Here is a 15,143-nt window from a genome sequence, read left to right as displayed (position 1 = left end):
AAACCTTTGCATTCTCTTTATATGTATATTCAATTAAATTACATAATCAAAAAGAAACGTTCGAGTGCTGCAGCAATCGTTACTTTTATCAGTTGATTTCAGTTAATTTCAGTTATTAACAATTCAGCGACGAAACGTCGTAATGAAATCAATATTTTTCTGAACTTTCTGGAAATATTAATGTAGCAATTATTGCGGATTTTTCATTAGATGTCAATCGATACAAATTTAAAGTACAAACACATCGAATGTGAACATTATTCCAAATAGTAATCATTTAAAAAATGTCACATCATAATACAAATATTTCATTATTAATATTATTATAAAACATTTTATTTAGCCTAGCTGACAGATCGTATCAATCGATGCCTTTTCATAAGAGGTTGTATTATAAAACCTTTACATTACATTCAACTTTACATGCAGTTTTACTTGATTTCATTTTTTATTTCCATCAGATATTTCACAATTCATTTTTAGTTAACTTTTAAACTTACCTCTGATCGGTGAAAGCATTAAAGTTGATAAAGTATATAAGCAACCTAATTGTTTGGCAATTACAATGGGCGGAAACTTTACCAAAATACAAGATGTCTACGAAGATTGATGGCGATCATATTTTCAATCTACGTTTTCTGTTAAATTGTACTTTTCTGTGCTATGATATTTATTCTTGAAATAAAATTCAACGCGTGCTCTATCTTTTTCTATTATGCATTTGTCCTTCGTAGCTTGGTAAATATATTGAATCTTAACGTCCAACTAAATTAAGTACCAATGATCGCGTTTCTATAGCATAGTGGATAATTAACATAATTAGTCTTGACAGAAAACCTATGGAAAAGGCATCTAATTTATTATACACTCAATCTACACTTAAATCTATTAAAATAAATTCAAACATATGTTTTATTATAAATCGCATAATATTGAATTGAATATGAAATATTATGAAGTAAATATTTCCTCATTTTTCAATTTTATATAAATTAGAAAAAATTAAAACTGATAAAATTATGCAGAAGCTAATAAATACATAATACAAAAATTTGATACCAAATAATTAAGCAACTGCGTAGACTTCAACTGTTTTATGAGTTTCCCATGTTAATAATTCTTTAATTGAGGCCATAAATAATTATATCAAATTAAATTTTTTTTTCTTCTACAGGGAATCAATACAGCTTTAGGTATTTCATTTCATTTCATTGAAAAAGTTTTATCCATAGTTCTGTTTCTGTGGGTTCGTAAAACGATCACATAAGTGTATCATTTTAAGTACGAGTTCTTCAAAGAAAATTTAATATTATTTTATAATAAAGTACGTATGATAAAATTAATTTGAACTATTACTGTTAATATAAGACTTTATATATACCATGGCACAGAAAACATATTTCTGTTTTAAGTTTAACTGTTGTAAAATAGCATTTACATGTAATACAATTATTTACTTTATAATGATGATTATAATTATTTATTACTTTTTATTATATATCAAAATACTTTAAATTTGATATAAAATAATTACATTATTTATTTATATAAAACATTTTTAAAGTATAGAAACCTTTAAACTTTCTGTTTTAAATTTATATGATAAATTAAAAAGACTATTTTTATAAAATTATATTTAATTATATACTAATAAAGTAGTTAAGTTTTTTAAATCAATATTGGAATTTACATTATTGCATGGAAATATTTAATGCAATGTATTTTGTACGTACAAATATTTCAGGAATCTTGTACTAATTTTGTTCTTTACGAAAATTTTTGTATAAGATTATATAAAAAGCTGGATTATTTAATTTTTAATGAAAAAATAGTGAAAAAATATAGAACTGGTATCCCAAAGATAGTTGCATTGAGTAAATATAATTTCAAAATTTAATTACAAAAATAATTTTTTTAAGTAATGGATTCAAAAATTTGTTCGTACTGAAAATTCAGATAGTCATCATTTTCTTTATAAAAGAAAAGTTAAAGATGTTATTTTTAAATGTTTTCAAAATTACACTTAAAGTTGTATAAATATTCAAAATATTTTAACAATAGTTTATTTTAATACTTGTTATAAGTAATTAATTCTAAAATAAAATTATATTTTATTTTTATTTAAAGTTTATTTAAAGTTTTATTTTTTTAACGAGGTTTTTTTAAATATATTTATTATTTTTCAACATTGCTTTAAGATTTTGAACTATTTTATTTCTCATTTTTTATAGACATAAAACAATACATATCGACAATTTGCAATGAACATAATCAGTACTAATTACTTAAAATATCTTCATTAATAGTAATATTTCCGTAAAGATTTAAATTTATAATGATATCTAAAATAATTACGTTTTATTTTTTAATACTGACATAAATATATACTTGTAAAGTAATTAATTTTCTCAAATAATTTTAATAAACTTGTCATAGAATTTAAGAATCAAATTTTCATACGAAGATGAGTATCTTTAAAATGAAACATTAAGCAAATAATCCGAACATACTTAAACTGAATTGAATCATCACGAAAGAAGAAATCATTAAAAATTTTATGTAAAATTCGTATTCTTATAAGTACTACTTCAAGGGCGACGAATTTTGGTTATACAATATTAAAACTCAATTCTTCATTTAATACGTAATTTTTCTATATACGCTACATATTTGGTTAATAATAAAATGAACGTGGAACAATAAATTTATTAAATCCATATATTTAAGGTTGAACTTTTTGGATATTGAACAGTGGGGTAAGATATTGGACCAAACAAAGTTACCGATTTAACAAACTTTAATAAAAAAACGAGCTTTAACAGAAAAATGTATTTTGTTATTTAAAGATATAAATAAATCTGAGCGTTAATGTTTGTGCCCATACAACATAGTTTGGTCAACAATTTTACATTTCGATAATTAGTAGGTTTAATTCTTTAATCATTTGTACTTTGTCGTATTTAAAGAACTGGTGCAAAGACATTTAGTACAATCTATTGAGAATTGAATTTTTATTAGATTATCTCATATAGCATCGAACAGCTTAATCAAGGTTCGCTTCTACAAGGTTTTTTTATTTTTTGAAAAGTGAATGATCATCTGTGGCTTAATCTCTCCTATCCCCAATAATCGGTAGCACTAACGTCATAGTGATAATATCATACAAGTTTATTCGATTAAATCTACCGAATGAATGTATTTTCCTTATCTTTTATTGATAATTAAAGTTTCAAAAAATGTGTTATCAAAGGTTTAATTACTCTTCAGTTAAATAAATTTTTGTTAATCGTATATTTTTTAAAATGCTTATATAGAAATTTTTCAAGTCTAATAATTCATACGAAATAGATAGTTTAGTCATTTATTCCAATATTTTATAAATTTTAATTTATGATTTATAATTATTATCTTTATAATTGTATAGAATTATTCAATAAGATATTAACTTACAATTTTTAATTTTAACACGATTAATAAAATAATTCTGAATCATTTTCGACGTATCAACAAAAATGTAAATATCGTCAATGTTCTCAACGACTATTAAAAACTTTATGATTATATAGTTAAACAAATTTTTTTTTACTTAATTAAGTTGTCTTTTTGAAATTAAAACAACCTTTATACCTCAAATTTTATTAAGAAATTGAATAATACAGTTAATAAATTTAAATAAGTATTCATATGTTACTTAATAGTTTTTTAAATTTTATAGAAAAATCTACATATATATTTTATAAAATAATAATATAATATAAATTTATAATTGTATAAAATATATAATAATAATAAAATAATAATAAAATATAAAAATATAATAATATAAATATAAAATTATAATAATATAAAAAAATACATATATATTTTATATTATTAAATTTCTTTACCAACTTTTACATTATTTTCTATTTCTAAACATTTTAATTAAATTTGCTTATAAAAAACTGCTATAAATAGCTAAAAATAATTGTACCTCAAACAGAATATAAGTGTATTAACTGCATTGAATTTGATTTTTACAAATAATTTATAATATCAATTATTAATTATTACTCGTAACTTGGATAATAAATTTTTTAATCTTCATGAGATTAACTCTATTTTTATAATTTCTCAAAACTACTTAAGGGTCTGAATAATTGTAAATAAGAAACAAATGTATGTATACATTACACGTAAAATCAAAAGATTGCTAAAGCTATTGTTTTAAAAACAGTTCATAGCGTACAGAAAATTAAAATATATATACCCAATTAAGTTCTATTAATTAATTTCATTACCTAATGATTTTTATGACATTAATTTAATTTATATGGAAAATAATTAAAATATTTATATATTATACAAATCTACATATTAAAAATAATTGCACTTAAAAAAAGGTTCCAATTATTATTACAAAGATAGTTTCCCATGATTCTAAATAATTGAATAATATTATATACAATTTATAAAAATTAATTTTCTGTTATATAAACAATTGCAGGTGAAATAAAGTTTTTATAATGTCCTACTGATATTATCAAACATATAGATATGTTGGTGCTATTCTATATAATATAGAAAACTGTGTGTAAAGATTATTATATAAAATGGTTAGCTCATAATACTCGATTATTTAAACATTGTTGAACATGTAATAACTAGAAGTGTTATTTTTTAGAATAATGTAGGAAATCAAGAAACAGAAAAATTTTCTTTTATTTAAATATTTTTTATCCTTCTAAAAACTTTACTTTATACTTTATTTTATCTAATTTTATCTATTTAATTAATAAAAAACGTGTTTATATTATATTAATTATATTGTAATAATATTCTTCTTAAGAAAATATTCATATTTATAGTGAAAATAAATTTTTATATAGTCGTTTACAAATTGTAATTATAAAATCAAATATGCATTTGTACAAATTTATGGAATTTTTGCTATTTTTAGAAATTCAAGTATTTAAAATACAAATTTTTATCTAATTTTTCTATTTAGATGACTTAAAAAGATATATTTATATTATGTTTTAAAAGATAGCATTAAGAATCTAATAATTGTAAAATAAAATAATTGTACATTTTTTATCTAATGTAAACGTAAATTTGATAATACTTGTTTACAAAATATAAAAAATTAATAATATCTACTGTTTAAAATTTATTTTTACCATACATGTATTTATTTATTTATTTAAGAATTTGTGAGAACAAATTTTCATTCGTTATTATTTTTTTTTAAAATAATTTCTTATATATAAAGGGAATTTTTTATTTATAAACATACATATGTAAAATTCTTGTATAGTTTAGGTTTATTTAATTGCTTTTTATAAAGTTGTCTCTTAATAGTTTATAATTTTTATTGTATTACATATTACAGAAGATAATCAATTTAAAAATTACATATGAATATCCAATTACAACTCATATTTTTATTTACACTGTATTTGGTATATTACATATTGTATATAATGCATGAAATATATGCCATGTATATATTGTAATTGTAGTTTTCATGTATAATATATTAAAATATGTGAAAGAATATTGAAGACTTATACTTTTCATCAGTAGTATAGTTAGATGTTTATTTTAGAATATCATTCAATATATTAAAAAAAGGAATTAAAAATTTTTTTTTAATCACTCAATTATAAATTTTATATGATCATGTTTTAAAAATTAGATTTTTTTATTCAGTAAAGTATACAATTTTTCATTTTCATTAAAACTTAATACAAAATAAAAATACGATCTTTCTTATTCATTGTTCATAAAGTAAACAAATTTTTATTTTATAATACTTCTTAAGAAAATATAGATGTAATTTAATAAATTTAACAAAATTTTATTCTAATTAAAATTTTTTATTCCATTTGTCTTTATTCTATTTTAACAAGATAAATGACATAACAAATAATATTTTATTAAAAAAACATTGCATAAATGATTTTGATTAATTTTTATTAATTTTTAAAAAATTATAATTTATCAAATAATTTTGCAGTTCATGATATTACTAATAAGAACAGTAAATGAGAATTTATAAATCCATTTATTCGCCTCAAAGCTATTTGTGTATGAAAATGTCTTGACAGTTATGTCAGTTCATTTTCTCATTATCAATACATTCGGCTTATAAACTAGGTTCCTCTTAATTTACAAATAATTATTCTTATAAAAAATGAATGTATAAATTGTGTAGGAGAAAAGAGACTCATGCTCATACATCGTTCATGATAATCATTCTCATAAAAAACACATATGGATGCATCTAGATTCTCCCTCATTGAAACAAAAAAACTTGTAAGACATAAGAAAAAAAGGAAATACATACACCTTCACTTCAATAAAGTTTTCCTTGCTATTACCCACATCAACAAAATATGAAAATGCTTTAATATTTTTTTTTTCCATAGATGAAAAGACTATATCAAGATTTATTATTATATTCAAGGACAAATACATTTTAAAAATCATTCAGAAATAAGTAATTTTAATTTCACATGAATTATTGTTATTTCAAATTATTTTATACATAGTATAAAAATGTAGATTTTGTTTTTTTTATTGTTATAAGTCAATGTTTGTCTATAGTTTTTAAAATTTTAATAATATTATCAGCGATTTAGATTTCTTTTAAATTATATTGTTTTAAAATCTGCTTTATATTTGATTGACTTAATTTATGACTTAATATATTAAGTGCATAATATCATTTGTTATTAATAAATATATGAATTTTTATTCAATGGTTTTATATTGTAATATTAAAAAGTAGAATATTTTAACTAAGTCATCTTCGATTAAATTTCAGAATTATTATTTATATATAAAAGCACACACTTTATGTTAAGAATAATGCTAAAAAATATTTTTTATTAAAAAAAACTTAACTTAGGGAATGTCTTAGTCTATAAATAATGAAATTGTTAAGGTAATTTAGCAGTATATACAACAATTTAAGTTAATATTTAAATGTTAAATTATTTAATGTTAGAAAAATTAATTAAACAACATTCTTACTTTTGTATTTATAAAACCAATAATATAGTTTAGTTCTTTAGATATATATTATTGCATAATTAAATCTATGTAAATGAAAAGTGTAGCTTTATATATTAGTGAAAATTCTATAAGCTTTTGATAAATGACAGAGTTATTTAAATTAATAAAAAAATTTAATTTATGAATTTTAGTAATAACGCAATTTATAAAAAATCTTAAGCTATTTAAAAATTTAAATTTCTAAATGATTTTTCCCATATAGTCCTCTTAAAAGGGAATGCAAAATCCATGATGCACTTGCTGTTATTAAAAAAGAGTGTTCTTAATTTGTGGAAATCTTCAAAATTATACACACACACACATACACACACACACACACACACATAAGTAGGTCGAAAACAAGTGGATGCCTCATCACTTCTTGGCAAGTTCGTTGCTAAGCCAGTCGAGGCCTTCATACAATCCATGTCCTTGAGTAGCACAGGCACTCTGAATGTACCAATGACGTCCTCTTAAGGAGTTCAAACCAAGCTTGTCTGTGAGCTCAGCAGCTGACATTGCATTCGGTAAGTCTTGCTTATTGGCGAATACCAGCAGCACTGCATCTCGCAACTCATCCTCTTTCAACATATTTGCAAGTTCACGCTCTGCCTCGGCTATACGCTCACGGTCATTACTGTCAACCACAAAGATCAGCCCCTGAGTGTTTTGGAAATAGTGCCTCCACAGTGGTCTGATCTTGTCTTGACCACCCACATCCCACACCGTAAAGCATATATTTTTGTACTCGACAGTCTCTACGTTGAAGCCAATCGTGGGTATAGTTGTTACAATTTCTCCAAGTTTCAGCTTGTACAATATCGTTGTTTTACCAGCAGCATCAAGACCCACCATCAAGATACGAACTTGCTTCTTACCAAAGAGGCGAGTCAGCATGCCACTAATTGTTAAACCCATAGTACTGCTATTTGTTTAACTCTAAAATAAAAATGTAGTTTTATTTATACTTATATTCATTACATTTTAGTATTTTTACAATTTTTATAACAAACATAATTTTTCATGGGAAAATATTTTATATAATTTTGTTATATTATCTAATTAATATTTATATGCAACTAGATTAAATAAGAATTATTAATATTTTGTATTTTATCTCAATTATTTAAATACCAATATATACTTATCCTTTTATATCTAATCTTATATATTTATATTCTAAAATATATTTTAAAACTATGATTGTTTATACTACATAGTAAATGCAGAATGAACAATTTAATTTATTTTGTACTATAATATATGCTGCAAATGCTCTTAAAAATCACCGATATATAAATTTTATAAAAATATTTATTATATTGTTAGCTTTTACATATATATTGACAGATAGAAACATATGGTTAATATAATTTTTTACAATTTTAAATGAAATTAAATTATAGAATAAATACAAAAATTAAAAATAATACAAAGGATTTTTATATAATAATGAGTCATTTATAAATGCAATAATTAAATAACTAGAAATATTTAACCATAAAGATAAAAAGAATAAATTTTGACAAGAAAATTTAGACACTATTTTTGGAATTTGTAACACGATTTTATTTATAAAATATGAGTCAAACAAGAAAACATTGCATGTTAGGTGTATATTTTAAATCTCAAATGTAATAAAATATTACCAACAATATTTCATTATGTCAGAAATATAATAATTTCATGTTGAATTGACAATGAAAATTTATACAACGCCTGTTTTACAATATTTTTAAACGCATTTGTTCTTAGTTCGAAATTACAAGTAAATTATAAGTTTTCAAACGTATAAACTTATACAAAAGTTCGTTACTACAAATTGAAAATTTATTCAATTTATTTGCAACCATTACACCTGCTCTCTCAGCAACATAACCTACAAAGGATTTACCTATCGTGTCAACTACAGTAAGTTTGTTACATCTTTACAAAGGTAAAAATTTAATTAAATTGAGTTAGTAGTTGTTATCATATATATCATTGACCGATCAAATGAAAAAGCAATGTTCTTACATCGTTGATGCGGTGTCGTGGGCTTCCAATATTAATTTTCGTTTAATGTCGGCACTCCACAGTCGAAGAGTAACAGAAGACTTTTTTGGCGGCTGACTAAGCAAGATAGAAGTACTTGGTACGGCTAGCCAATCCTTTTCTTTTTACCAATTTTTTACGTTACCTATTTTTGACACCTTTGGTGAAAAAAAAATGTTGGATTTTTTGCTTCGAGGGCAACTTTTTCTCTTGTTCAACGCGATGTAAGATATGCGTTGAATCAAACGTTTGGTCAAAAATAAAATTAAAAAATTATAAGGCTTTAGCCGTGTTTTACCGAGCGTGTCGTATCACAAATTAGAAAAGGTGGTAAACGTCATCTCACTGCGGATAGGCGTGGGAGTACATAAGAGGAATGAGAAATAAAAAATAAATGGGCGACGTTGCCAAATTATATTACGCGGGAATTTTTTAACATTTGAATAATTTACTTATAATAATTTATACATTTAAAATTTCTATATTATCAGATGGAAAAATTTTCATTTATACATTATTCTCTTTCGCGCGTAAATGTGATGTTATTGAATAAATACCATTATATTCATTGTAATTGTTTAGTTTTATGATTCAAAATCAACTTAAATTATTTAATTAAGTATTTTATTCTTTAGAATTTTTTATAGTATTAATTCAATTTCTCTTTAAATATAAAAGTAGAAAATTATGTTATCGTATTTTACACATAATGAATACTTATTTTTAGGTAGAATAATGGACAAAATATATTAAGAAAAACTTATATATATATTCTTTATTTGTATCTACATAAATTAAAAACTAAATTATGACACTATAACTAACTTTACAAAAAATTAAACTCTAGTACTTTCATAATTTATAGAAATTGAAAAAAATTTCTTTTTCTAAATTAACTTTAATAAGAAATATAAATATCATTTAAATTATAATTTTCAGTCTTTAATTAAAATATCGATGAATGTTTCAAGTAAAACAGCTTTTGGCTCAAGATGATCAAAATCGTTCTCTATACTTTGTAACAGACTTAATATATTTTCATTAGTTGTAATAAAATCAGCTAGAAATGCAAGTTTATCATGAAGTTTTTCAAGATCTCTTTTAAATTGCTGTAAGGCAGAAAATACATCATCTTCATTTATTACTGGTACAATTAAATCCAAAGAAAATTTACTTCTATTATTTTTAATTATTTTCATCTGTAATAGAACGAATGTTTTTACAATTAATTGGATGTTAAGACGCGTTTTTTAAAATTTATAATATTCAGCTTTTAATTTATGTTATATTTTTATTTTAAATAAAGCAAATTAAATATAAAATTATCAAATTTTCATTCTTATTTTCATTAAATATTTCATTCAATAATTATTCAAATTCATTTTGCATGTTAAACATTAATTTTTATTTCATTCAACAATTTTTATAAAATATTAAATTAAGTAAAGGATAACAGATGTTTCCAAAATATAAATGAATATATTGCAATTGATTTATGAAGATAAGTATACCGTTAAATTATAAAAATAATTATTCAAGTAAAGAATTAATCATAAATTAGATAAAATATTTCAAATAAGTTGAAATTTTGTAATAATTAGATTGAAGTTATTATTGACTAAATAATATATTATAATACTTACCACTTGTGATATACGACAGTTTGATGGATTACTTTGACAAGTTAGTTTATTTTCTTCTTGTATTTGAATAAGTTTATCAAGTAATCTTTTCATTTTCACTTTAAGAAAACGATGAAAACTACATATTTTCGTTACAAGTTCAAGTTTGTAAAATAATATTATATTCAATTTAGGTTTATTTCTTACATTTGCTGCTCTAAATGCAAACCATAAAGTAGTTTGTGTCTCCTCTATTGCTACTGGAGAAACTGTACAAATGAAAGCAGTTTGAGCATTACCTCCAAAGGAGGGAAGCAAACACTGAGTTAGCTTGCTTTCTCTAAAATTAATGTATTTTTCAGTATCTGAGAATCTATTTAATTGCACAATTATAATGCTAAGCATTGATAATGACATATTTATATGGCAATCATCTTTAGATTGATAATTACTAAGACTTTTATGACCTGCGAGGTCTACCAAATTCAATTGAGAAAACCGATTATGTAAGTGATATTTATTCCTTTTATCTTTATTTTCAATATTTATCCTGAAAATTAAATATTAAAACTTACATATTAAATAATATTAACATACAATTAATGAAAATAAAATGTAGTTTACCTCAACACAGTATGACTTCTGTCATTTCTGTTATTCATTGAGCTTTGTCGTACTCTACGATTTTGTTCACCTTTTGCGATAATATTTAAAATACTCTTAGAGTCACTTACTAATTCTTCTTTACAACTAACAACTTGCACGAGATTGCTTATACTTTGTCTGAGTTTAAGATTGGTATTATTAATATCTATTAAGTCATTCACTGTGTTGTTGTATATTTCAAAATAGGATACTTTAAAAGTTAATTTTCGATCCTGCAATTTTTTAGCAAGATCAAACATATATTTTGCACTTTGTGGAATAATTCCATGATCGTTGGCAGTTCCTAACATGGTGTGAGTTTTTCCAGAGTTGCTCTGACCATAAGCAATGACTGTGCCATTATAGCCATCTACTGCAGAGCTAACTATTCTCTTTACAATTCTTTCAAAAACATCACAGTTCGTATTTTCAGCATCAAAAATATGATCTGTGAAATATTAATTCATATAACACAAATTAAAATAATCAAACGGATTTTCAGATGCAGATTTCGCATTAAGAAATTTTGTATTTATAAGGGAAAAAAAGTTCAAAATACGATTCAATTATCACTAATTTAGAATGTATCTAAGAATTATAAGAGATAAAGCTTTATAATTACATAAATGTAAGTATAAAAGTATAATCAGAATACCAATGAAACTAACCAAAATAAAATTTTTCAGCTTCGGAACGTTTTCTTTTCATACTTTGCACAGAAGTTCTTGTAACAACATAATTACGTATATCCCATTGAATATTTAGATTATCCTCCTTTTCTTTCTTTAATAACGGCCGCACCTTTATCGCCACTTCAATATTACTCGACATTTTTTTCCAAGATATAAAAATTCAGTTCCACAGTATGTAAACAAAAGACAACCATATCATTATCCTTTGACTCTTCTCTTAACTATGTTGAACACGTGGAAATTGAAATCGTGGACCGCCGCAGATTTTCAAATTCAACTGATGTTATGTTTGATGAGCGGCACCCAGTGCATTAACTAAATATTTGATGTATTATTTATCTGACAATTACAAAATATTTATTTTTACGAATATTTATAATATTTTATAATCATGAAATTTATTAAATTGTATGAAAATTTCAATTTTCGTGACAATTTCGTGGCTACACATAATAGAAAGTATTTTATTTAGAACTTTACAAATAGAGTTACTATATATTATAGAAATAATCCATAAATTTATTATAAATAATAGTAATTATAAGACAAGTGGTAATAAATAAAAATTTTTTTGGTATATATATTTTCAAATAAAAGTTACAATTGCACATTATTTTATAAATACAAAATAATATAGTTTTATAGCTGTTAAAACAATTAATTTTTAATTATAATTTATTAATATACTTTCTAAACAATGTTATTTAATTTTAAAAAGAGCATTGTCTTTCATTATATCACCATTTCTTATGCATGCATGCGTACGTGTGCGCTGTGTGTGCATCGCATGTCCATGTGCCTGATGTAAAATAAAATAATAAATCTTGATGTCCAAGTTTTGCACCATTTTTTAATTTTTTAAGAGTGTAATAGTATTGATCTTATTTTCTTAAATCATTAGAAAATTTTCAATTTTACAACTAAATTTTGCTTTACTAATAGATTATATTATTTAAAATGTAGAAGGTTTTACTTAATAAATTTAATATTGTTTTTTTTCTCCTGTGCCTTCTCAAAATCCTACAATAGCATACTTTGTGGTATTTCATAATTAGAATTTTTTATGAAAAGATCTAAAACTAAGAATTTAAAAATGAGGGCAGACTAATGAATTCACTTTTGCAGTTGTAAATGTATTATGATACTATTTATATTATTATACTTGTAATTAAAAATATTGTGTATAAAATAACTATTTTAACAATTTTATTCTGACTAAAAATGATTTTATTATTTTTATTCACGTTTAATATATACTATTTTATATTATATATATATATATATATATATAAATTATTATAAATTATTATTATAAATAAATTTTACTGCAAATTATAATTTGCAAAATAAAAGTTTAATTCGAAAAAACGTGGGATTATATTATAAATTTCGTATAAAATGTATGCATTTCATTTCAGTTATAAATTAACATTTTTTTCAACGATAGGGACAATAATGTCACACGTAATATCTCACATATGCAATAAAATTAACTATAGATTTGCAGTGGGCATAGTTAGATGCCCAATATTTTCTTCGCTATTCAATTAATATCATATCAGCTCAATTCCAATTGGCTAGATAAACAATGTGCTCATTCTGATGATAATTGGCTCATATAATTAGCATAAAAATCACGTGTTTCATAAATATCGTTATCCTACTAAAATTGGTAAATTCCAGCTTAATGGTGTGTAGGGTATGAAAAAGTGAATTTGTGGTAGGATGGCGATACGGTATTGCCCATATTCTTATTCAATTTATTTATAATTATTCAAATGTATTGCTTGATAGTAAGCTCGAAGCCGGGCATCAACCTTTCCAAATTTGAAAGCTGAACTTTTTTTATTACAACGTATTTTGTGTAGTCGGAATACTTTACGTTCTAAAAAAACACAATTTTTTTAGAGCCATTTAGAAATCCAAACTTTATTGATTCAATATAAATATATTTTATTTATTAAATTTTTAATCTTAGCGATGATATGTCAATACAATTTAATGGATTCAACTGCCTTTTGCTAAGCCTTGTACATTAATTTTTTTTATACTTTGATATTGCACTTTGTCTTTAGTTCTATCTGATTTTTATAAATGTCATTTTACATGAATATTTTGTTTATCAAAAATTTACCAAAAATATTACAAAAAAGTCAAGTTTTCAGTAATATAATCTTAATTCATAATTGTTTTGTCTTTTATTTTATTTTCGATTACATTATAGATGCAAAAAATTAAAATTTATTATTAATGCAATCGTATTATAATAACCTGGCATAACGGTGTATGAAGATGAATGTTGAGCGATGGTAATTGGCATTTAGCTATTACAAATATAGAATACAGAGGATTTGCTTGCGTGAATAAAATATTAAAGTTCCTTTATGCCTTTCAAAATATGAATTGACAATTATGTCCGTCCGTTTAATCTTAATATCCGTTTAATACAAATGATTAACGGTACAATAACATTTCATAGTTAAATATAAAATTATATTTTGTTATAAATTATTGTCATATTATGATTACGATGATGATGATTATTATTATTATTATTTTTATGTATTTAAATTAATATCTTGGAAATTTGTTTTTTAATAAAATGGTTGTAAAATATATTATTATTTTAGTAATTGAACGATAATAAATATTCTTTAAAATATAAAAACACGTATATATACATGTTTAATTAATATTAATTATTCCTACATTTTATCGGGTGTGTGTATGCATGTTGCGCGCGCAAGTCACTATATGTATTATGCAATCTTGCGTTTATTGCTTAAAAAGTATTATGTATCATTTTTGCATAAGTACAAAAAAATATATCCCAACAAAATCTTATACAAATTATGCTGACTCGTTAAATTCGTCGATAATTATAAGGAATATAACGAACTATATATGCGTATGCGTACGTGCATGTACACATATTCGTAAAATAAACGATGCAGCATAAATACCGTAAAAGTTTTCGATTATAAGTTAACCGATTTTACAACTTGAACACGACTTACTCTTATTGTAAAACTTATTTCTTAAAATAATTCAAGTAACGAGAATGCACGCACAAATGTGTCGACAAAAGGCAATTTTTGCTTAATTTTTTTTA

At 22.9% G+C, this 15,143-nt stretch overlaps 2 protein-coding genes across 3 annotated transcripts; both read right to left on the bottom strand.

Annotated features, from left to right (window-relative positions):
- Positions 1-7,361: 7,361 nt before the first annotated feature.
- Arf102F (ADP-ribosylation factor 2) lies at positions 7,362-9,426 on the bottom strand. The gene is made up of 2 exons (XM_011498194.1): positions 9,055-9,426; positions 7,362-7,977 (listed from the first exon to the last, which is right to left on the bottom strand). Exon 2 carries the CDS (start codon positions 7,954-7,956, stop codon positions 7,414-7,416), a length of 543 nt encoding a protein of 180 aa, XP_011496496.1. The 5' UTR covers positions 7,957-7,977; positions 9,055-9,426; the 3' UTR covers positions 7,362-7,413.
- Positions 9,427-9,996: 570 nt separating this feature from the next.
- LOC105361073 (kinesin-related protein 11-like) lies at positions 9,997-12,288 on the bottom strand. 2 transcript variants are annotated; one of them, XM_011498184.1, is made up of 5 exons: positions 12,008-12,288; positions 11,319-11,787; positions 11,030-11,244; positions 10,716-10,963; positions 9,997-10,271 (listed from the first exon to the last, which is right to left on the bottom strand). In XM_011498184.1, the coding sequence occupies exons 1-5, from the start codon at positions 12,168-12,170 to the stop codon at positions 10,008-10,010; spliced, it is 1,359 nt and encodes a 452-aa protein (XP_011496486.1). In that variant the 5' UTR covers positions 12,171-12,288; the 3' UTR covers positions 9,997-10,007. The 2 variants fall into 2 exon arrangements, with proteins under 2 accessions (XP_011496486.1, XP_011496477.1); XM_011498175.1 differs by having other exon boundaries at positions 10,716-11,244.
- Between the last annotated feature and the right edge of the window lie 2,855 nt (positions 12,289-15,143).

This window comes from Ceratosolen solmsi, unplaced genomic scaffold, assembly GCF_000503995.2.
Source record: "Ceratosolen solmsi marchali unplaced genomic scaffold, CerSol_1.0 scaffold10, whole genome shotgun sequence".
In the NCBI taxonomy this organism is placed as follows: domain Eukaryota; kingdom Metazoa; phylum Arthropoda; class Insecta; order Hymenoptera; family Agaonidae; genus Ceratosolen; species Ceratosolen solmsi.
Note: the sequence above shows the minus strand (reverse complement) of the source record. Positions and strands in the feature narration are given on the sequence as shown.

What these genes read in the sequence shown, in the direction of transcription:
- Arf102F (XM_011498194.1), bottom strand. Translation starts at nt 7,956, where the DNA reads ATGGGTTTAACAATTAGTGGCATGCTGACTCGCCTCTTTGGTAAGAAG.
- LOC105361073 (XM_011498175.1), bottom strand. Translation starts at nt 12,170, where the DNA reads ATGTCGAGTAATATTGAAGTGGCGATAAAGGTGCGGCCGTTATTAAAG. An exon ending in AGCTGAAAAATTTTATTTTG is followed by an intron (nt 11,788 to 12,007) that starts GTTAGTTTCATT and finishes AATATTTCACAG; the next exon opens with ATCATATTTTTGATGCTGAA. An exon ending in AGAAGTCATACTGTGTTGAG is followed by an intron (nt 11,245 to 11,318) that starts GTAAACTACATT and finishes TTTAATTTTCAG; the next exon opens with GATAAATATTGAAAATAAAG.